We start from the raw sequence: 22,616 nt of genomic DNA, 5'->3' as shown, positions 1-22,616 counted from the left end.
TGCAGCCTGTTTCACTTTCTTGGCAACCGAGGCAGTGTGCCTAGCGGTTTCGGGCATTTTCATGCACCAGTAATACGTGATCAAAGCCGGGAATGCTCCAAACATCAAGATAATCTTTCCGGCCACAAGTGTGTTAAACTAATTCATAAGAAATAATGCAGCATATGAGTAAATCACCAATCACTCTTTCACTTTCATCCATTGATTACAATAAAAAAAACCAGAGGTTAAATACAAAGATGATGAGAGGGAAAGAGGACTTTGTTAGATTATATTGAAACTAATATACAACAAAAGGTCCCAGAAATCACCAGATTTCATAAGAGTTTTACTTTGTAAAATCTTCCAAATATCCCCTTTGATCAATGGCAGCCAATTTGCTCTTGATATCTCCATCAGTTTGAAGCCTCTTATTATACTTTTGCTCCAAGAAATGACTGGCAAAACAGAAAAAATTCAAGCACCAAGTAAGAGAACTATCGATTTCGTGTACGAATATGTGTCCGACACGAGTAATTGTTGAAACTATGGACAAGGAATTTTGTGTATACCCTGATTCTAGATGGAGGTGTAGGAGACTTGATTGAAGTCAATGTCCCGAACCCGAATTTCGGTTTCTTATCTGCAGGCTTTAATATTTGGAATGAACACATTAATGTTTCATCCACACTCATCATGGCAGCGGCATTGTCAAATTCTCCACAGTAATTTGGTGCTGAAAATATGGTTACAAGTTGCCTATTAGCGAAGAACTCGTATCCATCTTCGACGACCTGCAAGCAAGCGTGTAGATCGGTTTAACGAGATAAAAGAACCCGAGACTATGACCATTTTATACCAAATGATTTAATGCAAACTGCGTATGAAACCTGGTGTGCACGGCAAATTAAATCAAGGTCAAGCCTCTTGAGACAATCAATCACCCTATCAGCACCAAATATGTATGAAACTCCCCTGTCATTAGGCCCCCAGCCTTGAATGTCTTTACTAGGATCTGACCATAGGAGATCACATAGTAAGCCGGATTCCGGAACATCCACGGGCCGCTTTAACTTCCTAATCTGGTCTAAATTGCGTAGCTCCGGCGACAGTCCTCCATGCGTGCAGAATATCTTTTCTTCGATCAGGGCAGCAACGGGGAGGCAGTTGAAACAATCGGTGAACACCTTCCATAGCCGGACATTGAATCTCCGTTTGCACTCGTCGTAGAAACCATAGATACGGCTCACGGATGCGCATTCATGGTTGCCCCGGAGCAGGAAGAAGTTCTCGGGATATTTGATCTTGTATGCAAGGAGAAGGCAGATGGTTTCGAGACTTTGCTTTCCCCGATCGACATAGTCCCCTAAGAACAAGTAATTGGCACGAGGAGGGAAGCCGCCATTTTCGAACAGCCTCAGGAGATCCGAGTACTGGCCATGAATGTCTCCTGGTAATTCGTGAAGATGTAGATTCAGTATGCCATAACATCTTTAAAACCGGAGCTTAATTCAATTGATTCATACAATAGCATCGATTTAAACATCAAGGTTAAAGATTTTGAAACTCGAACAAAGAACTGAAAAGATCAAACATTGCAGAAAGTCTATATGAATTCAAATTCATGAACATAAACATTAGTCAGAAACCCCAACTAACAGGTCATAGGATGCCAAATTCATAACATTTTCAGTGACAAAACATACAACAAAACACACCAAAAACAAGCTACTTCACAAATTCAAACACACAAACAAGGAGCAACCAACTTCGAAAAGAATCAAACTTTAAACAGAGTGAAAAGAAGAAGAAGATACCACAGATCTTAATAGGTGCTTCAAGCTCCAACAGAACCGGCTGCATCAAGCAGATGTCTTTAGAAACAAGACAAAGCTGTCTTATTTCAGACTCAGAGAGCTGGACTTGCTTCCCTGGTTTGCCTCTAACTTCAAGCAACCTATTGATTATACCATCAAGAACCCTTGTTTCCATACTCCCCAAAAACAACAACAACTAGAAGAACAATTACAGGAAGCTAAGAAGATTATTAGAAGGCAAAGAGAGAGAATAAAGAATGGTTCTTCTTCTTTTGAACGTGAAAGGGTATTTTTTTTCCCTTTCTTTCTTTTTGAAGAATATAATGGTTGTTCTTGGTGCAGAAAAGAACGGTGGATCGTTGGTTCTTTGAATTAGATAACAGCCATGAGAACATATTCTTCAAGTTCTTTCCCACTTTCTTTTGAAAAAGAAAAATCATGGAAAAGAATGATAAGAAGAACAATAAGAGAGGCTGTATCACAAAAACCAGATAAAGCAAAAGAAGTGTACAAGGTAGGTAAAATGGACCCATAACAAAAATAATGCAGCTGATGAAATTAATGTAATGCAGTAGATATTTATTCATTTATGATAATTAATTAAAAAAATATAGCTGTAATTCAATATTTATTAGACTTTATATATCAAATTTTAATTTTAAAATAATAAAAAATATTTCATATAGTTAAGAAATATTTTACAATAAGATATGCTTTTTATATAAATTTAAATCATTTAAATTAGAATGAATTTTAAAATGAATATAAATAAAAATTACTAATATTTATTGAAAATTTTCTATTTTTTTTAATTTAGTTTAAAATTTTTACAAAATGTAATTCAATAGGAATATAAAGTAATAAAATATTTTAAATGTTAAAAATTGAACAATAACAATAAAATATTTGAATGAAATGCGTTATATTATAAAAAATAAAATAATAATTTTCCATATATATATATATATATATGAACCAAAGGAACTCGGTGGTAAATGAATTATGGTTATTCCTTGAGGTATCAGGTTCAAGTATCATAAATGTCAAGGGTATGACCTTTCAATGTCAAATGATTGAGAGTTATCTTTGAACCTATATAAAATAATAATTTTTCATATACATAATTAGAATTTTTTATGACTATTGACACAATAAACGAGTCACTTGAGATCATACAAATATCATTAAGAAAAATGTTAACTCATTTAAAAAAGCTCGAACAAAAGATTGACGCTAACAAATCTGACTGCATTACAAACGAAAAAAACAAAGGATTAAACTACTGAAAGACCACCGATAGCTGCAAGTCAAAGTTGAGCGATGTGGGTAAACTATTCACGAATGTAAATTACGTATCAAAATTTAAATCTGAGAGTTCAAAGTAGGGAAGATCAGTATGATAAAAATAAACAACATCTTAATCATTGTGACAATGTCAAGTTCAATTTAAAAAAAAGATAAACGAAAATAATAGTTAAATGACCGACAATAAAGACGGAAAACATGTAAAAAAAACATAGGTAGGGAAAACTTTTACAAGTGGCATAGGATGATAGTTGAAGGTGAGGGAGGATTCCAATAGTTTATTGGTAATTTAATTATTTTACAATATGAGGCAGTGAGGCTGCCCACATGTTTAGCATTGTTTATCCTTTACCAATAAGACATTTTTATTTATTTTAGGACTTCCTTTTAAGTCAATGGGTGCATAATCTACACCAAATTAGGACACCTTTTATGAATTGTGGTCTAAAATTGATCAACTCAACATTGATTAAAAATTTAATTAATTTGGTTTTATCATAAAGTAATTTCAATTAGATTAGTCTCTAACACATAATCCAAAACCATTCCATTCATGTGTGCAAATAGGCACGTACCAAATTTTTATTTGTTTTCGGTACAATTAAGTACCTAATACATTTTCTTAATTTTTCAATTGTTCATCCTTAGAATTTTAACGTCGAATATTAGGTACCCAACTTTTATTTACTTTGACACAACTAAAATTACATGTGTTCATATTTAAATTTTAACGTAAAATAGTTGAGCACGTCGTCTGCAACTTGCAGGGATGTTTAAACGTTCATCGTTAAATAATTGTGAGTTTTTTTTTCAAACAAATACTGCGCTTGTAATCGCACAGACGAATAAAAAAACTTTTGGATGTTAACACACCTAATTAAAAAAATCAACAACCTAATTGCACCATTAAAAAAGAAAACTAGATACCCAATTGTACAAAGAAATGGATATCACATTATAGTCGATACTAAAATTAGGTCATAGTAGAAGTCTTATCGGATATGAACTCATTGAGTGACTTTAATCGAAAAAGAAGGGGTTATTCTCCCTAAAGGGCTCGAGTTAGAACAATTGTGTCTACAATATATGTATACGTTGTCAATGATTAATTTTTTTTAGATAAACAATATCTTATAATTACGTCAAACTATTAAAAAAATTATTGGACATTATTCGGTTTCAAACGTGGGAGAGGAATCCCACAAAAGAAAGGAGATGAGGATGATGATGATGGGTAATCCAACCCACTACTTGATTTTAATGGAGGATCTAATTCTTGTGGCAAAGAAGAAGCCAACTCATTAATATTATCAACATAAAGCAAAGACACTTAATTAATTATTGATATCCAATTTACTAATTAATTAATTTAGATTGAGTTTTGTAGAAATTATTTACGAAGGCAACTATTTTAACCTAATTTTCTTCATTTACAAGTGTCAGGATTCGAATCCTTGACCTTGGAAAATAAAATTTATATTAATTTTGAATGATATTATAATTTGATCATTTTGATAAAGAATTTATTTTTAAAAAATAGTTTGTCTTATTAATTTTATTATTATTATTACTTAAATTTATTAAAATAATTATATTGTAAAAATAATTGAGGTATTCATAATTTTAAAATTAATATTTTTCATGATATAATTACTTAAATATTTTGAATGAGATTATCTAGGATGATTGAATCTGAATTGGTGTCTGCATGGCTAAAAAAATATTAAAATAATTCATGTCATCAAACAATAGTTTAGAAAATAGAAAAGTTACCGAAAGGTTTAACGTATAAATTTTCGTGATTAAATTAAAAAAAATTATTTTTAATGACCAAAATAGAAATTAAAAGAAAGTTTAATGATGAAATTTGTAGTTTACCGAATTAGTTAATATATTTTTTTTTGAAAGGGGTGTTTCTTCATGGTTTATGAGATTTTTACATCTTGGTTAATGGTGGGATGCAGCCATCCAGTTGTTATTGCTTTTATTGTTGCTATGGCTTCCAATCCCCCTGCAGCTCCGAGTCCGTGCCCGATCATCGACTGAAACTCGAAACAAATCGAACCCTTTAGTCGTTAAGCTTTGTAATTAAAGAAAAAATTGTTGTTTTGATCATCTTTGTCCCGTTCATTTTGATCTCAGAAGTGTCCTTGAGCACCCTTTTGATTGCATTAACCTCAGCCAAATCTACTGCCAGTGTTGATGTTGCATGTGCATTACATAGTTCACCTCTTCGGGGGAAACTCCGGCATCTTCTAAACTCCTGATTATGCAGGACGAAACTCCAAGTCCATCGGAACGGGGATCGGTCATATGATGCGCGTCGAACGTAACAGCACCGCCCAAGTACTCGGCAATTGTGTTAGCCCCTCTTTTCATAGCATGTTCCAAGCTCTCCATGACAAGTATGCCACAGCCATCCAATTGACGAAACCATCACGGTCCTTGTCCCAGGGCTTGGATGCTCTATGGGGTTGGTCATTTATCTGAGACAATGCCCTGCAGGCTATGAACCCGCCAATCCCGGTCGGCATGATAGCAGCCTTGGTCCCACCGGCTACCATGATGTCGGCTTCACCCCTTCGAATAAGGTTTGCGGCTGCGTAAAAGCAGTAATTTGCTGTTGCGCAAGCAGTTGAGATGGAATAATTTGGTCCCATTAAGCCGGTGTATATAGCCAGTAGTGCTGACCCCATGTTGGTGATGGAGTAATGGATGAAAAATAGAGTGATCTTCTCCCACTCCATTGCTGAATGCTGTAAGCCCTCCCATCCCCGTGCCCACCAGCACTCCGATTCGAGTTTTATCCATCTATGGCAACGAAATGGTTCGTTTAGTTCTTGTCAACGTATTAAACTTTAACGATAACATGGATAAAACACATTTCTGTAAACTTTAATAATATATCGATTTTGTCACTAAACTATAAACCGTTCACTTTTTGTCATTGCACTTTTCCGGCTGTCGTCGATAGTCAATCACCATATGTTTTCGATCCTCTTTCGTGACAAGATTGATATCAAAACGTTATCATTTCACTTTTCTTTTTCTCCTAGGATTGATTTTTTGTAAAACCCGCTCAAATCAACAAAATTAAACAAAAAAAATCACCATTTGAGGTGTTTGTTTGTAAATCCTAATGGACAAAAGTACTATTTCGAGAAGACGAATAACATACCTCCAAACTAGTATTCTCAAACAACAATCGAAGGTGATTGTAATACTAGTTCGTCAAACCTTTAAATAAATTTTCGTTGATTTTAAGTTTATTTCACAGAAAACAAATCCTAGAATAAGAAAGAAGAGTAAAATGTAAACGTTTTTTTTAATAGATCTCATTTAAAAAAAAGACCGGTGATAGGGGATGATTGACTGTCGAAATAGTTGAAACAATGCATTGAGAAGAAATTAATTGTTTAAAAAATTAATGACAAAATCAATACTCTGATCCTATTTCTCCGTGTTATCACAACAATGGAAATTTCAATGGTATTGGTGTAGTTTACCAAAGAAACTTAAAAATACTTGCTTTTTCAAGGACTTGAGAACCAAGGTTGGCGTCATCGAGTGCCTTCGTCCAGCAACTAAACATTATCTCCAGCAATCGACGAGACGACGATCATTCTTCCCGTCAATGTATCCTTTCGACGAAAAATCGCGAATTTGACCGGCGAATCGGACTGAATAACTTGTAGCATCAAACCTATCAGTCTGTGTGATACCACTGTCACCGGCAAGAAGTTTGTTATAGAAGTGATCAATGTCACTGCCGAAAACCGAGATTCCATTAGACCTCTAAGGTACCAGTTTCGTACCTATCACACAATTTTATCCGCAATCATAATAAACGTAAAGTGATCGAAATACTGCGTAACCCTAATTAAAATCTCTGATCAGGAAAGAAGATGGAAACAAGGTAAAGGGATGATCCGAACACCTGAACAAGACAGTCTAGTAATCCCAGACGAAGGCAGCTGCATGCTCTCCATAGCTCTAAGCCCATCGTACTGAGCCATAGAAGCTCCATCTTCTTTGTTTCTAAACAGCAAGCATGAAGAACAAGAACCTGATATAACAATGCCTGCCATTTCTTCTTCACTTTCTTGATCAAATGTGCTCTGAATCAAGAGATTTATGAGAAAGAAAAAGAAAGCTACAAAAGAAAATTGATGAAGAGATTGAGAAAGGAATTTGGGGTATCGATGGCGGGGGAAGATGAGTTTAAAACAAAGAAAGAGCTTGGCTTTTGTCTTGCCAACAATTTTCCAGGCTTGTAGAATTCGTCACTAAGCTTTTATTTTCGGACATGAAACAGAACAATGGCGATAGGACCAAAGAAGCAAGATCTGCTACTGCTATGTTCATATTGTTTTTGCATCTCAACTACCCAGATCAACCCCATATATATATAATTATACTTCTTATTTTTCAAGTATTTAAAATTTTATTTAGTTAAAATAAATAATTAACGTTTTTTGTTTTGAGAAAAATGTGAAACTTCATTCCCATGCAAAAGTTAGGCTATGAAAACATAAACTAAAGCTATGAAAGCAAACATAAACATAAGCTAAGAAAGCAAAGCTATGAAAACAAAGCAGCTTGGTCTGAAGCGAACAAGGGAACTGCAAACGGAGGAGGACTACCAAACAAGCATATAGGAGAGACTCGCGATAGGCCTTCACGCCCGAACACATCAGTGACCCTATTACCATCCCGACCCACGTGCTGAAAGATACAACGGTCAAAGGATGTTGCAAGATCCCAGATCTGATCAGTAATGCAACCACCATAGGAACAGTCAACCTGTGATGAAGCAACTCTGGATATGACAGAACGTGAGTCTCCTTCGACAACTAAACTTCGATACCCCAGACTCAAAGCCAGATTTAGCCCTTCCACACAAGCTAAAGATTCCACATGGAAAGCATCCATTGCATGAGGAATCCCACTTGAATAGCCTGCTAAGAGTTGACCAGTGGAATCTCGTAAAACACAACCGATACCTCCCATTCTCAGGTCTTTGTCATACGAGCCATCAACATTCACCTTGATGAAACCAACCGGGGGAATAGTCCAAAGCCGATCAATCGGGACAGGAACCACATCTGGGCGAACCGACGCCAAAGAAAGCTCCTCTAGATAGGTAGTCACAAACCCATGGATCTCCACATCCGAGGAAATATGACCCTGGTAAAGCTGATAGTTTCGAGCAACCCAGAGAGAACAAAGCAGAAATAGCTTGTGGGTTTCAGGTATGGAGAGATGAGACAACACATAAACCATCCATTCCCGGAAGTCCCTTTCGTGACCCTGGGTGAACTGCTCCCAACCAAACAACCCCCACGTCGAGTGCAACTGGGAGCAACCAATGAGAGCAAGCAAAACAGACTCTTGGCCAGTTCCATACTGAAAACAATGCTTGTCAGGAACAACATGCTTCAGGTATAGATTGACATAACAAGGAAGAAGGTTATGGAACGTCCTCCAAATAAAAATCCAAGCCTTCTTTAGGAGCGGTTGTGAGCAAAGCATTTTATAGAAACGAATGTCCCTGGCATCTGTAGTCTCTCGTTGCGCATCGAGACATAGAAGAAAATTATAAGCACTTCTGACAGTGAAACGTCCATGAGGCTCCAACCTCCAAACCATATGATCAGACCAGCGATCCACAGGTAAGGGAAGCGATAATATGGCACTAGCCACTGGCGCCGGAAAAAGAGCCTGAACCACATCAACCCGCCATGTTCCCAAAGAAGGATCTATCAGATCAGAGACCGTGGACAATTTGCCAGGATCCATACATGATTGAAGAAGTTCAGCTGGTGAAAATTGTGGGACCCAATGCTCCAAGAAGATCAGAATAGTAGTGTCATCTCCCACCTGAGCTCGTAGGCATTGCTTAATCACCCCTTGCACCGACCAAATGTCCAATACCCAAATCATTAATCCCTTTCCACTCCAACCACTCGTTCTCTCATCTCTTGAAAATTCGTCGCCAAACAAACTCTTCATCACATCTTGTCATTGATGCACTCCCATTTCGCTCACCCATGTTATCCCCTCGCATGCATCAATTGGAAAATCAACGTCGTCACTCTTCTCCTTCTCCCTTTTACACTGCTGACTTTCTTTTTGTTTATACCATTCATGGAAGAGCGTTAGTGATGGTTGATTTCGGTGGTAACATATGAGATTAGGGGATTAAGGATAAAATCTTTAGGGTTTTAGAATTTTAAGACATATGATTTTGGAGTATTTGATAAGAAATAAACAATATTCTACAAGATTTTCTAAATTTTATGAAATTTATTTTTTAGAAAAATTTAAAAACAAAAGAACTTAAACATTAGGTCACGTGTCAAATATTTGTTTGTTAATTACTTTTAACGATTTTTTTAATATTGTGACAAAATGACCTTAAAATAGTAACTTTGAAAATGATAAACACCTATTTAACAACAAAAAAAACTTTAAACACCTAAAGTAAATAAGAAATATAATTTAAGCACTTATTTTTTAATTAAACCTTACTATTATTATTATTATATTATTATTATTATTATTATTTTATCTAAAATTTTAATGGTAGATGGAACTCAAATCGTTATTAAAATAACATCAAACTCAAATCGATTAATTGTTGTTATTTTTGGGTTTACAGTACGGGGATAATTTTGTAGTTATATTAGAAGAGTAATTTAGGATATGTTGAAATTTGATGTAAATGCCAAGTTTTGGGATACACGAGAAATCATATAATTGTACTCGTATTGATCTTTATGTTTATAGTGATTTGATATATATCTGATTATGATATAAATATCTGGTGATGAGATACATGCGGTATTATATATTTGTACTCTTTATGATTTTGAAGTTTTTTGGGAAGCAAGCAACAACTACTTTCCTCGCCTTTGGGTGACCAAGATGATGGTAGATCCGAATATATTTTAGTTTTCAAATAAATTATATTTTATAATTGTTAATTTGATAAGAGTTTTTTTAATATGTGATGATTATAAGATCATATTTGTTTATAATCTTTTTTTAACTATTAAACAACATATATACTCTATAGACACATCTGCTCGAACCAAAATTATTTAAAAACACAATTCTTTAAAAGTTCAAATCTTTAGCATGTAGGACCAAATTCATTTAACCATTATACAATGAAATTGAAACATAAAATATATTATTATGTATATGAATGGAGTGATCTCAGTGGTAAAGAAATTGTTATTATCTCTTGAGGTTTCGAGTTCGAGAATAAAGAATATCATATGTATAAATATTTAATATCAAATAGTTAATATTTTTTAATAGATATTACCTTGTACTTACCATATATTAATAAAAAATATATATATTATTATTTAAATCGTGAACTTTTAACACTTTATCAGGAATTTCATTAAATCAAATATCTTTTTTCGAATTGACTAAATTAGATTCTGACCAATGTCTTGGGCTTTAATTGTCACAATCAACAATCACGTAAAATAAATAAATAAATTATGAAAATAAATAATTAATTTATTGATAATTGGATTGTCTTCCTTAGCTACCACCATCGACAAAAAATATTTTTATTTGAATTTATTTATAAAAATATAGAAATTTTAGGATAAAATAATTATATAATTTTAACCATACATAATGAGCTGGAAAAAAAAAGAGAAAATTTTATTATAATTTCAACAATCAGTGATGACGAAAGCAGAAGAAAAATATTTCTCAAAAGTATTCCTTATATTTATGATAATCACAATAAATATATAAGTAAAATATACATTTAGTCACTCAGATTTTATTATATTTTGTTTTGGTCACTTATTCTCTTTTAACTTTACCAACCAACTTTCAAAATTTATTTTTAATCACGAAACCAACGGTTATGTGATTACAATAGAAAATTGCTGCATTTTGAGCATTTTTATTTATAAAATTAATCTAATATTTTTTTTCATTATCGATATTTTTTAATCACTGTATGATAATTATTAGTCATCGATCACTGTGTGTGACGTAATTGACACAAAAAAATTCTCATTTCTACTCTCTTTTTTTCTTTTTAGATTGTGTTTTTTTAAGTTCTCTTTTTAAGTCATCAAATTATATTTATAATGTGTGTGATAATTATTAGTCATCGATCACTGTGTGTGACGTAATTTATTGATCGTGTTAATCTTAAAATGTTATTTACATACAATTGTAGATGCAATCGTAGTATTTATAATGTCATAAATATGGATGGTAAATTTATTTTATTAAAATGATTCCGATTTAATTATTTTTTTAAATTTACAATGAATTTTATATAAAAAAAAGTCAAAATTAAAATGCTAACCTTAATTCTTTACACTTACAAATTGGAAATGAAGGTTGTAAAAAAAAACTGAAGGCAAAAAGAAAAAGAAAAATTAATCATCTCTTTCTCTCTTGCTTCTGCTCATCATATTCCTCTTCATCGAGTGTTTTGTCTTCAAAGCCACCACCGGCGAACACCCTTCGTCTTGGTTACACTTCATTTCTTTCAATGATTCCCTCACTTTCTCCTCCGGAAAGTTGAGCACCGCTGCCGAGCCTCTCATCGCGAAAGCCGCCTGATCGTAAGCCATGGCTGCTGCTTCCGCGCTGTCGAACGTTCCCAGCCAAACCCTTATCCCGTTTCGGGTTGAATCCCTTATCTCCGCCACGAACTTCCCCCACGGTCGCCGTCTCACGCCTCGGTAAACCTTTTCTTTCGTCGCGATCTCGGCCTCCGTCGAGCTAACTTCCGGCATCTCTTGTTTAACCTCCGCTAGCAGCCCGTACAAAAGCATCTCCTCGGAGTCGTTCTCGTTGAAAGGAAGGGAGCTGTGATCCAACGGGAAAAACTCCGATGACCCTAATGAAGATTCCGATGAACAATTCGAATTCGGAGAGTGAAAAAGGAAATAATCCATCGTGTTCTTTAAGGTTTATGTAAGAGTTTTCTCTGATTTTCACTCTGTTATGCAAGTGTTGAGATGAAGGGGAAAGAACCTTTTATAAACGAGAGGGATCCAAGGGGGGTTAACTGTAATTAAAACATTTTTGAAAAATGGCGAAGGATGCTGACATGGTATTATAATGCTAATTCGTTATATTGAAGGTCATACTATAAGGTTTAATGGACACGTGGGTCAATTCGGCGTGATGACCGAAGTTATGTAAGTGACGTGGGTGGATGACATCAGTTTTTTTTTTGGATACGAGGTAGGGATGGGCATTTAAACCCGACGGTTTTTGACTTAACCAGATCGGGTCGGATTTTTTTTAAAAAAATCAGGTTCAGGTCAGATATTTTATGCGGTGTTCGGGTCGGGTCGAGTTCGGGTTTAGGGTGGAAAAAAATTCGACCCGACTTGACCCGGAAAATTATATAATTTTACCTTATATATTTAGAGATAATTACAATAATACCTTTTTATATATAATTTTTTTCAATTAAGTCACTGTTTTTATTGAATACAAATATTTTTTTTTATTTTAGGTCTAGTCGGGTCGGGTTTCTATGTCATATATTAGGATCGGGTAGGGTCGGGTGAAATCTTGTTTTGGTCGGGTTGGGTCGGGTCTCGGGTGGAGGCTCTCTTGTTCTCGGGTCAGGTCGAGTGGACCAAAAACCCGACCCATGCCCATCCCTAATACGAGGCAAGCGCGGAGACCATTCTCCACCTTGTCATCCCTCGTGGACGATAAAGACAATTAGGAACAAAGTTGATAATTGGGATAGACACGAGATTCGAATTCGATGAATTTTGATCTGATCGGATATGTTTTTAAAAATATATATATATTTAAGTCCAATCGGGTCAGATACTTTTAGAAAATACGTTCGTGTCAAATTCAAGTTTAAAATAAAAAATATTCGATCCGATTTAAATAATAACATAAATTTACTTTATATATTTAAAGATAATTACAATAGTAACCTTCTATATATAATCTTTTTTTAATTAGATCTCTATTTTTATTGAATTAAAATAATATATTTATATAAATATATTTATTTCGAGTCGGGTAAGGTAGGATCGTGTTCAAGTTTTATCTCAAAAGGTCGGGTTAGGTTCGGCTCGGATGAAGCCACCCCTAAATTTAGGTTGAGCCAAGTTTCAGGTGGGAGGATATATATTTTTTGGATTGAATCGGATTGATCAGAAATCCGACCGATCCATACCCATCCCTAATTATAATATAAAATAATTATCTAAATTATTGCCGGTAGTTCAGTTGTTAAACATGTTATTATCCTAATTGTAATCAAATCGATAGAATATAATGTATTATTATATGAAATTTCGTTTGATTATAACAAAATTGAAAGTTTAAGTAAAAAGAGAATTGACCTCATAATTTGATGATCTATAAAGTAATTTACTTTTTCTAAAATCAAAATCATTATCCTTGTTTTGAATTTTTAATCTCCAATCTTTTAAATATTACTTTCCTTTTCTAAAATAATAGGTAGATACATGTCCCCTAAAAGTAAATTCATAAAAATTATTTCCCAAGTCACAAACAATTTCATATGAAACTTTTAGGAAATGTCTAAAAAGAGTGGATAGTGTGTTTGAAAATGACATTGACTCTTCTTGTTGAATTCCCCCAAGGTATCTTTGATAATTCAACATTTTCATATGAACTTTTAGGAAAGGGTGGACCATTTTTGTGTGGATACATATAATCAGATATGGATGTGGGATGGGTGAGGACAGTCGTCCCTGAAAAATTATTATATATTTTAAAGTTTTCTATTGAAAATCTATTTTTGACTCATTAGAATTTTATAAGTTTAAGTTTACCCTCTAAAATTATATAAGTTTAAGTTACCCTCTAAAATTATATTTTAAAGTTTTGATCCGTTTTAGTACCTAAACTTTTTTTTCAAAATCATATATAATGTTTAGTTTTTATTTTATTTTAGTACCCCGTTGTTAAAAACTTAACGCGTTTAGTACCTAACTATTAGTTTTGGTTTGTTTTAGTACCTAAAATTTCAAAAAAAATTAAAACTTAACGTTAAATTTTGAATGGGTACTAAAATGAAATAAAAAACTAAAGTTATTAACGACGAGTACTAAAATGAAATAAAAATTAAATTTTAGATATGATTTAAAAAAATTGAAAGTTTATGTAATACCCTCAGACCGAAACGAGTGACCCGATCCAATCCGAGGTGTTGTATTAGAGCCACCAGAACGACCCACAGTAAAAATCTAGGAAAAATTAAAATTTTTGTTAAAACATGTAAAATCATAAAACAATTTATAAATAAAATATAAGTTCAGAAAGCCACTCGTATATTACAAACAGAATTAAAATCATACAAGTTCCACACTTAGTATATATAAAAAAATCAAATGTGACCTACATGCCCCCTAATTACACATTGTACCGTACTCTGCAAGCAAAGTCGAAGGAACTCCTAATATTGAAGTTGATAGCTGCATTGGATTGATTCTTTTAACCTGAAATGATGAGTAAAGAGTGAGCTTTAGGAAGCTCAGTAATACAAAACTACCAGATGAATGCAATAGGCCACCGGGTATAACGTAAAGCATAAATTCCTTAGCGGGACATATATCATCATATTTTAGCGGTTAATTCAGATTCCATTAACTAAGTATTTAGTTACAAACAAGAATTATGGTCTGAATGAAGTATTTAGAGAGAGACAGATTCAGAAGATTGAATTGGGGAGACTGATGTGTTCCAACATAACAGAGAAATATGTATAGATCCTTTAAAAATAATAGTAGTTTAGAACATATTTTAAAACCACAGTAACACCCTCCAACCGAACATCGATATGTAGTTCCCCAGAACTGTATCCATAAGGACTTAATCTAGACCCAATGGGCGTAGGAGTCAACCTAAAGGAATGTCTTGAGGCTTGAGAATCTACCCAAAGGAGTACCTTAGGGCCTAAGAGCTTACCCAAGGAAGTACATTAGGGTCTAAGAACCTACCCAATGAAGTACCTTGGGGCCTTAAAGCCTACCCAAGGAAATACCTTGGGGCCTCAGAGCTTACCCAAGGTCACCATAGGTCCGAAAGGAATTACCAACTTGATCAGAACTGAACCTCCATACTCTAGAATCATACCCAGATAGTATCTCAATAATAGGTTCATACAATAAACAGTAGATTCTATGATCCATAAATCAGGAACGATTATATTTTCCAGTGAAAACAGGTAATCATAGAGCACATATCATGTAACCATAGGTCATAAACAGTAAATCAGTAACTTTGGTAAATCACATTTTAGGACAAATAAAATAATCATATATCACATAGAGAACACACTAGAGGATCCAATTATTTTCTAGAAGTGCTTAGAAATTATCAAGAGGGAAAAACACGAACCTTCTACAAACTGATTGAATTTAAAAAATAATATCCCTATAAAAAAAGGTTTTGATAGCCAACAGATTCATCAGTCATTCAGGAAGTGATTTATTAAGACCATAGTATTAAGATAAATCAACAATGTATTCAGGAATTATCGCATAAAAATTTATTTATGATTCAGACATTCCTAAAGTGATTCCATCAATCAGGATTATAAGGATATTTTAGTTATCTGATTTATGAGAAATTTTGGTAATTCAGTTTAACAAAGGAGTGCAACGATTTACAGAATTTCAGATTTCAATCATCTTAACGGGTTTTCAATTCCAATCGCACTGTATAATTCCTGTAAATGTGACACTTATAATTTATGTAGGTAGAGAACTTTACGAATATTCATTTCTTAAAACTAGATGCACTGCATAATCGAATTGATCACCTTCAGAACCATCTTTGAACGGATTATGAGGAAATGAACAGGTATTTAAGTAGTATTTATTTACTTTCTGTATTATACTAGTATTAGGGATGATCGACCTACTTAGGTCGTACTCTATAAACCTCAAGGGTGTTATAGCATTTAAAGTTTCACTGGTATCTTCAAAAGTTATCCAAAGACATTTTCTTAATCCAAGTCATGAGGGTATTTAAGTCATTTTGGTATTCGAGGTAGATTTATTCATTCCATAGCTTAAGGGTATCCAGTCATTCCAGAGCTTGGGGGTATTTTAGGTTATTTCACACTTTAGGGGCATTTTATTCATTTCATAGTTCAAGGGTATTTCATTCATTTCCTTCCGTCTAATATTTCTATTTAATTTAAACTTGTCATTTATTTCAGCCATTTCAAACAATTCTGACAATGAAAGTTCTTTCGATAAGTTAGTCTTCGGGTGATTGCTCATAAATCATAAATTCTAGGTCTAGTGCCTTCTCAGAGGTTATGAATTGATTATCAGAAATATTCTGAACAAAATAGAAACTTAACAGTTAAATCAATAATTTGGGCTGTTTTTACCTCTCAAGGGTAATTTTGTAATTTCTCACTTAAGTGTTTTCAATGTTTTCAATTTTTAACAAGAGTAATCAAATTTTACGAGTAATTATTAGGTTAAACCATAAAACTTGGAATTGTTCCTTATAAATCTTCTAATTTCTTATACAAGCCATTAGAGTTTTATTCAGTTACTTTTTTTTACCGCATTCAAATCGAATTTAGAAATAATCAAATATACAAAATGAGATGAAACATATTCCAATATGCACTTAGCAATACTAACATAGTATAGTAAAGTATTACCTCGATTCTCGAACTACATCGATCACACCTTTAAACTGTATTTGATCACTCTGGAACTTGAATCCAACGTCCAATAATATCTCAGATACATATCAACAAAAATTACATCATAAACGGAGTTATTTGTGAAAAATGGATCGAATTAGGAGGTTAATCAGTGAGGTTCGAATTTGACAAAACAGACCTAAAAATGAACTCAATACGTCGCAAAACATCAGGATAGATGTTCCTGGAAAAAGTCGATGATCGGTCAACAGCGATCAATGTCTGATCAATGGCCAACGATTGGGTTAATGATCAACGGCTCACCCAGGCTCAGCTCGGTCTAGGCAGTTCGGTCTATATCGATCCAGCCAGTTCAGATCGGTTCAATCTGTTAGCACACTCCCTAGGCTGACAGACGATGCCCACGCACAGGAAGTGACGCATGTGGCGCCTGCGGATGCTCCGGTCATCGGTTTGACCTGAAATTTTCTAGAATCGTAGATTGATACCTCAAAAGTCTCGTGCATGTGTTATTTTTCAACGAAACACGGCGGAGTGTGGAATTTTAAAATGTTCAAACTTTTTCCAACAGTGACCGACGAGTGATAACGGCGGAGCAACAACGAGGGGACACAATCAGTTGGGTCTCGAGCGTATGGGGACAAGAAGTTTAGTAGCGACGCCGATGAGGCAAACGGGTGGCTAAATCGGCAGGAATTGACGGAAAATTGATTATCAGGGTGGGTTTTCCGTCACACATTTGAGTGTCGATTCGTGGCGTTACACGGCGATAGGGTGTTCGAATTTTGGTCGCCGGTTGATGGTGATTCAAATGAGGGTGGTGGCGAGTTGAATGACGGTCTGATGACGAAGAATCGAGGAGACGACGAGGGAGTGACTAGGGATTTTGAGTTTGGTAATTGGGGATTTTTAGGGGTTAACCCTGACTTTTAAAACGTTAAAAGGAATTTTAAATTAATTTTTTTTATAACAGTACACTAGCCTAAACAGTTAGGGCATGGACAACCATACTCGAAGGACACAAGTTCGATACCCTACAACACTAACTCCATTTTTTTCTACTGACCAGAAAAATGAGGAAATTCAAGGTTAAGTCCATGAACTTCCTATAGATGGTAAAATAGATTACAAGTTATGAAATCTTACAATTTGGTCCTTAATTTACAATTAAAACCCAAACTATGGCCTTATGAGTGATTTTAGACATTTTCTTAAGCCTAAATAAAATATTTTTGGGTTATAGTATCGATATTATGATGAACATTATCAATATTGGATGATTTGGGGCAAAAATTAAGGATTTCATGCAGGGAATATCGATATTGTTGTGATAGTATCAATACTACCCCTTACTCTTGAGACCAAGAGTGATGGTCTCGAGACCGGGCCATAATTTCAGCAACAAAATACATTTTTATGCTGATACTCATGGGGGTATCAATACTACAAGTAAAATATCGATACTACCTACATTGGATGACTAGTTTCGACTCGGTTAAGGTCTGTAAGAGCTAAGGATGCTCTGTAATGCTAGAACTTAGTCTATATGGGATGTAAATAGCTAAAGGGGCCCAGAGACACTCTGAGGAGGGAGTTACAACCAGAGTAACCATAGCATGTGTAATATGTCCAAGTATCTTTAGTTGAGCACATAGAGGATGTTTAAAAATAAAGGATTATTGCAGATATTGTACCGACAAGTGGTACTACCTAGAAATCAAATTATAAACAACAAAAGTGTTCACCATAAGAACTACAGAGAGTGATGGACACACATTTGTCCCTTTAATTCAATAGTGAATTGAGGGAAAAAGTACTAGGAATGAAGAGAGTATCGCTACCTAGAAATAAACCTGAGTCAGGTATCAGGCCAACTAGTATCACAGTCAATAAATAGTAAACATCGTATTCATCGTGAAGTCACGAATGAGTAGAGACTTATTTAGAGTTAGAGTAGTGACTAAAATGCCCTAAATTAACGTACAACCAGATCGACATAGATTATCAGTAGTGACAGACTAATAAATCTTTGCTTAACATTCTAGATGAGAGAACGAGCTAGATAACAACTAAAAAGACCAATAAACGAGATCAACAACAACTCAAAAGAAACTAGAAATAGTAATAACTATAATGTTATAAAACTAGTCTTTGTGTGTGACACTCGGGAAACAGTCAGGACACCCGAGTTATTTTAGCAGTAGGATGATTTTCTTGTTTGCTATGATACCCAGGTATATACCAGTCAGTGCCAAGGCACTTCTCTTGCCAAATAGGCACAGATGCCCCACGACTCGACGGATTAAGTTGGAGGGGTGTAAGTTTCCGATGCAACTCTTGATCTCACCCTAGAGTACCTGAGAGTATTCAGACATGCTAGAGGAGTACGCGAGCTTCGAGATGTAGAACCCTCAACTGCACCATGACACCTACCATAACTTGTTTGTTTGATGTTGTGTGTCATACAATAGTGACAGTGGTAGGCTAAACGAATGTGTGCTCTGAGATGCAGTCCCTCAGCCACATCATGACGCCTACCGCAACTAGTGTATAATGCACAGTAGAGTCAATATTGCATTTAAGTAGTAGACAAGAGCATCAATATTGCATTTAGATAATGCACAGTAGAGATAATCGTTAGGGTTAGTGGCCCCTTAGAGGTGTACTCATGGCGAAGCCCTTAGCATAGGATTAAGGGAAGTGTGAGACATCATACTTCAGTGATAGAACAATTAAGCCTTATATAGGTAGCACTTGATCTAGATCATGCATATACCTACGAATTAGTATTATATCTTCGGCATGTTTGTGTTTATGAAGCTCTTAATACTGTTCTAGATTATCGATTATACTGCTAGGCTTTGTAAGCTCAACCTTCAGATGTTTTCCATTGGTAGGTCATTAGTTTTAGCAGATCGTGGAGCACCGTCACAGAGGGACTTCCAATAACTACTTCAGAGTATTGTATCGTAGCTTAGTGAGCATATGTATTCATAGAACCTTACTCATGTATTCAGATTTATGAGAAAGAGTTTGTATTCTTTGATTTATGTCATAGAGCTCCAATTTATAATATTTTATAATTGATATTTATGTTTATCATTGATACCATATAGTATGTTTTGAAAGAAAATAAATAGGTTTTGAAAATTAGGGGTTGCCTCGGTGGCCCAATGCGTAATTTAGGCCCATATGAGTTTAGGGTGTTACACCGAGACACATACTTTCCATTTCCTGAGTGGTAAAGCGATGATTACTTTTGAAGACATTGTTTACCAACTCGGTGTTCCTATCAATGGTGTCACCGTTGTCAAATGGAACGATTACAACCCCATCGCTTTATTCCATGAAGTTTTGGGAAGATAACTACCATCTGAGATCATGGACGGCTATCAGATATGGATGACGTGGTTGAAGTTCGAACTTCAAGTGACGAATGACTCTATCGAGAATGTTATATTTACATCATGAGCATATCTTCTTCAACTGATCAGAGTGATTATTACCAGATAAATTTGGTAATTTTGTGCACACTCGGTATCTACTCATTAAATGATTTCCATGAGTGTCGGAATACCAGTTGGGACTCAGTGATTTTAGCCTTTTTGTCACGTTGGCATAACGAGTTCCCTTGTGACCGTTGCCCAAATGACCATTGACCAACAACTACAAAACGACTAACTTTTTTAATTCAAGGGAACTCATCATCTCGAGCAGACGACTCCCTATAAATACATTAAATTAATGGCCCACATGGGGCCCACTCATTTGGGTCCATTAAAATAATATATCTCAAGGAACTTGTCACCTCGAGGCGACGAGAGTTCGCCCAATATTATAGCAAATGTTGTAGATCCCAAATTAAAAGTCAAGGTGTCCAAATTCCCTCATTTATTAGGTTGCTCTATTGGGAAAATAATTGTTTTTCATATTAGTTTTCTTTAGTTATATCGTTTATATCATTAAAATTTTAATTAATCCAGTTATAACATCGAATCGTCATTTATCACCAGTCGTTATTCACAATAATATTGATTTTTTAGTTTATGATAATTTATGGTAGAAATATTTAAAACATATATTTTTTAATTCACTTTAACTTAATAAAAAAAATTCATGATTGAACTTTGAGGTGTACGACTGGTGCCAAGTTGCATCACAATATTAAAAACAAATAAGGCCGCTAAATATAGTTTTAAGTGCTTAAATATACATGATTTTAACTTTTGGTGCTTAAAAAATCTTTTCATTAAAAATAAGTGTGTAATGTTTTCTCCTTTACTCTTTTAAGTCTGTTGTTATTTTTATTTTTTAATAATAAAAATATTCTTTTTAAAAAAATACTAAAAAATTCAAACCCCACGTTGTCCCTCTCCCGCTCATCAATCCATTTTCAACGGTGACGAAGGATCACCACCGACTGAGTTTTGTTCGTAGCAAAACGAGAAATTCAATGGTGGCGGTCGTGTAACGTACAACCAACTATAGTCGTCAGAATTGTCGAAAACCAATAAAAGAAAACTTAGAAAACCGACGACCCTTCATAGTGATTTTCACGACGATCAGCGCAGTTTCAATAGTGATGGCCACGAGCTGACAGTGGTCGATCGACGGTAGAATTTTAAGTTTTTTATTCTTTTAATAAAACTTAAATATTAAATCTTTTTCAAAATATTTTTTTTGAAATTTTATACGTGTGACACGTATTAGATAATGACTAAATTTAACGGACGTTACAAAATAGGTACCTAAAAGGTAACAATGGAAATACTATACACTTATTTTAGCGAAAATTTCTTTAGAAGGCGAAATTCAATTTGAGATATAATTTAGACAGCTAAAATTATATTAAGCTAAAATAAGACCTACAAAGTCTGCCATTAATGGAAGGTGTGATATTTCCTCGACAGTTGTTCATCTATAGGTAACAGAGAAGGACTTTTTTGTGATAAAAAATAGCCTTACTACACCAACAATTCAGACTAAGATCAACACAATGGGCTCAGAAAATGGTGAACTTCAAGCAGATTACGATCGACAAAGCGAAGTAAAAGCTTTCAACGACACAAGAGCCAGCGTAAAAGGACTAGTAGGTTCAGGTATCACAAAAATCCCTCGTATCTTCATTGATCAAGCCTTCGTCTTCGAAAAACCCTCCTATTCTTCCAGTTCCCAGCTCATTGTCCCAACCATAGACCTCCGACTCATCAACGAAGACTCAACTCATCATGCCGAGTTAATAAAGCAAGTGGAAAGTGCTTGCGCGGATTAGGGTTTCTTTCAAGTCATCAACAATGGGATTCCAGCCAGTGTTTTGGATGAGATGATCGATGGAATCCATGAGTTTCATGAACAAGACACTGAGTTAAAGAAAGGGTTTTATACACGCGATCTATCTCGCAAGGTGATGTACCTATGTTAGTTTAAAAAAAACACAGATGCAAAGGAAAACACAAAAATAGGGACACTCAATAATTGAAGAAGCTCAATAATTTGCCACACGTTTTATTCAAGTTAGACAAGCCTATTTATAGGCTTCAAACAACTAAAGAAGAAAAAACAACCTCCTAAAAATAGGAGTAACCCATCGTGACTAACAAATAAAGAGAACAATAGGCATTATGAATTCAAAAAACTGAAACGTGGGGTTGTGGCCCGCTTCTTCTGGATTGACATATTCAACTCCCCAGTTTTGGAGCATTCTCAACACTCCCCCTTGCTCCGAATTCGCAGATTCCAAGTAGTCCACGCAGATGCATGAACATGTCTTTGGCTAGAGGCTTCGTAAATAAATCTGCAAGTTAATGCTTTGACTCACAATATTGCAT

General features: G+C 34.7%; 3 protein-coding genes and 1 pseudogene across 3 annotated transcripts; all 4 read right to left on the bottom strand.

Moving 5' to 3' along the window:
- Positions 1-165: 165 nt before the first annotated feature.
- Positions 166-2,038, bottom strand: LOC120114580 (serine/threonine-protein phosphatase PP1-like). The gene is made up of 5 exons (XM_039135432.1): positions 1,797-2,038; positions 870-1,429; positions 552-773; positions 358-437; positions 166-306 (listed from the first exon to the last, which is right to left on the bottom strand). Exons 1-4 carry the CDS (start codon positions 1,969-1,971, stop codon positions 414-416), a joined length of 981 nt encoding a protein of 326 aa, XP_038991363.1. The 5' UTR covers positions 1,972-2,038; the 3' UTR covers positions 166-306; positions 358-413.
- A 2,988-nt stretch (positions 2,039-5,026) lies between these two features.
- LOC120114566 lies at positions 5,027-7,260 on the bottom strand (annotated as a pseudogene).
- Positions 7,261-7,682: 422 nt separating this feature from the next.
- Positions 7,683-9,113, bottom strand: LOC120218881. The gene has a single exon (XM_039215782.1). The coding sequence runs from the start codon at positions 9,111-9,113 to the stop codon at positions 7,683-7,685; it is 1,431 nt and encodes a 476-aa protein (XP_039071713.1).
- Positions 9,114-11,524: 2,411 nt separating this feature from the next.
- Positions 11,525-12,088, bottom strand: LOC120218870 (ethylene-responsive transcription factor 1B-like). The gene has a single exon (XM_039215774.1). It carries the CDS (start codon positions 12,047-12,049, stop codon positions 11,525-11,527), a length of 525 nt encoding a protein of 174 aa, XP_039071705.1. The 5' UTR covers positions 12,050-12,088.
- Between the last annotated feature and the right edge of the window lie 10,528 nt (positions 12,089-22,616).

The sequence above is a fragment of the Hibiscus syriacus genome, unplaced genomic scaffold (assembly GCF_006381635.1).
Source record: "Hibiscus syriacus cultivar Baekdansim isolate YM2019G1 unplaced genomic scaffold, ASM638163v2 tig00000778_pilon, whole genome shotgun sequence".
In the NCBI taxonomy this organism is placed as follows: Eukaryota; Viridiplantae; Streptophyta; class Magnoliopsida; order Malvales; family Malvaceae; genus Hibiscus; species Hibiscus syriacus.
This window is presented reverse-complemented; position numbering and strand designations above follow the sequence as displayed.

Excerpts from the sequence above, each read along its gene's own strand:
- LOC120114580 (XM_039135432.1), bottom strand. The coding sequence starts at position 1,971 with ATGGAAACAAGGGTTCTTGATGGTATAATCAATAGGTTGCTTGAAGTT. Across the intron at positions 774-869 it reads TAATTTGCCGTGCACACCAG|GTCGTCGAAGATGGATACGA; the intron begins GTTTCATACGCA and ends GCTTGCTTGCAG. Across the intron at positions 438-551 it reads CACCTCCATCTAGAATCAGG|TCATTTCTTGGAGCAAAAGT; the intron begins GTATACACAAAA and ends CTGTTTTGCCAG.
- LOC120218881 (XM_039215782.1), bottom strand. The coding sequence starts at position 9,113 with ATGAAGAGTTTGTTTGGCGACGAATTTTCAAGAGATGAGAGAACGAGT.
- LOC120218870 (XM_039215774.1), bottom strand. The coding sequence starts at position 12,049 with ATGGATTATTTCCTTTTTCACTCTCCGAATTCGAATTGTTCATCGGAA.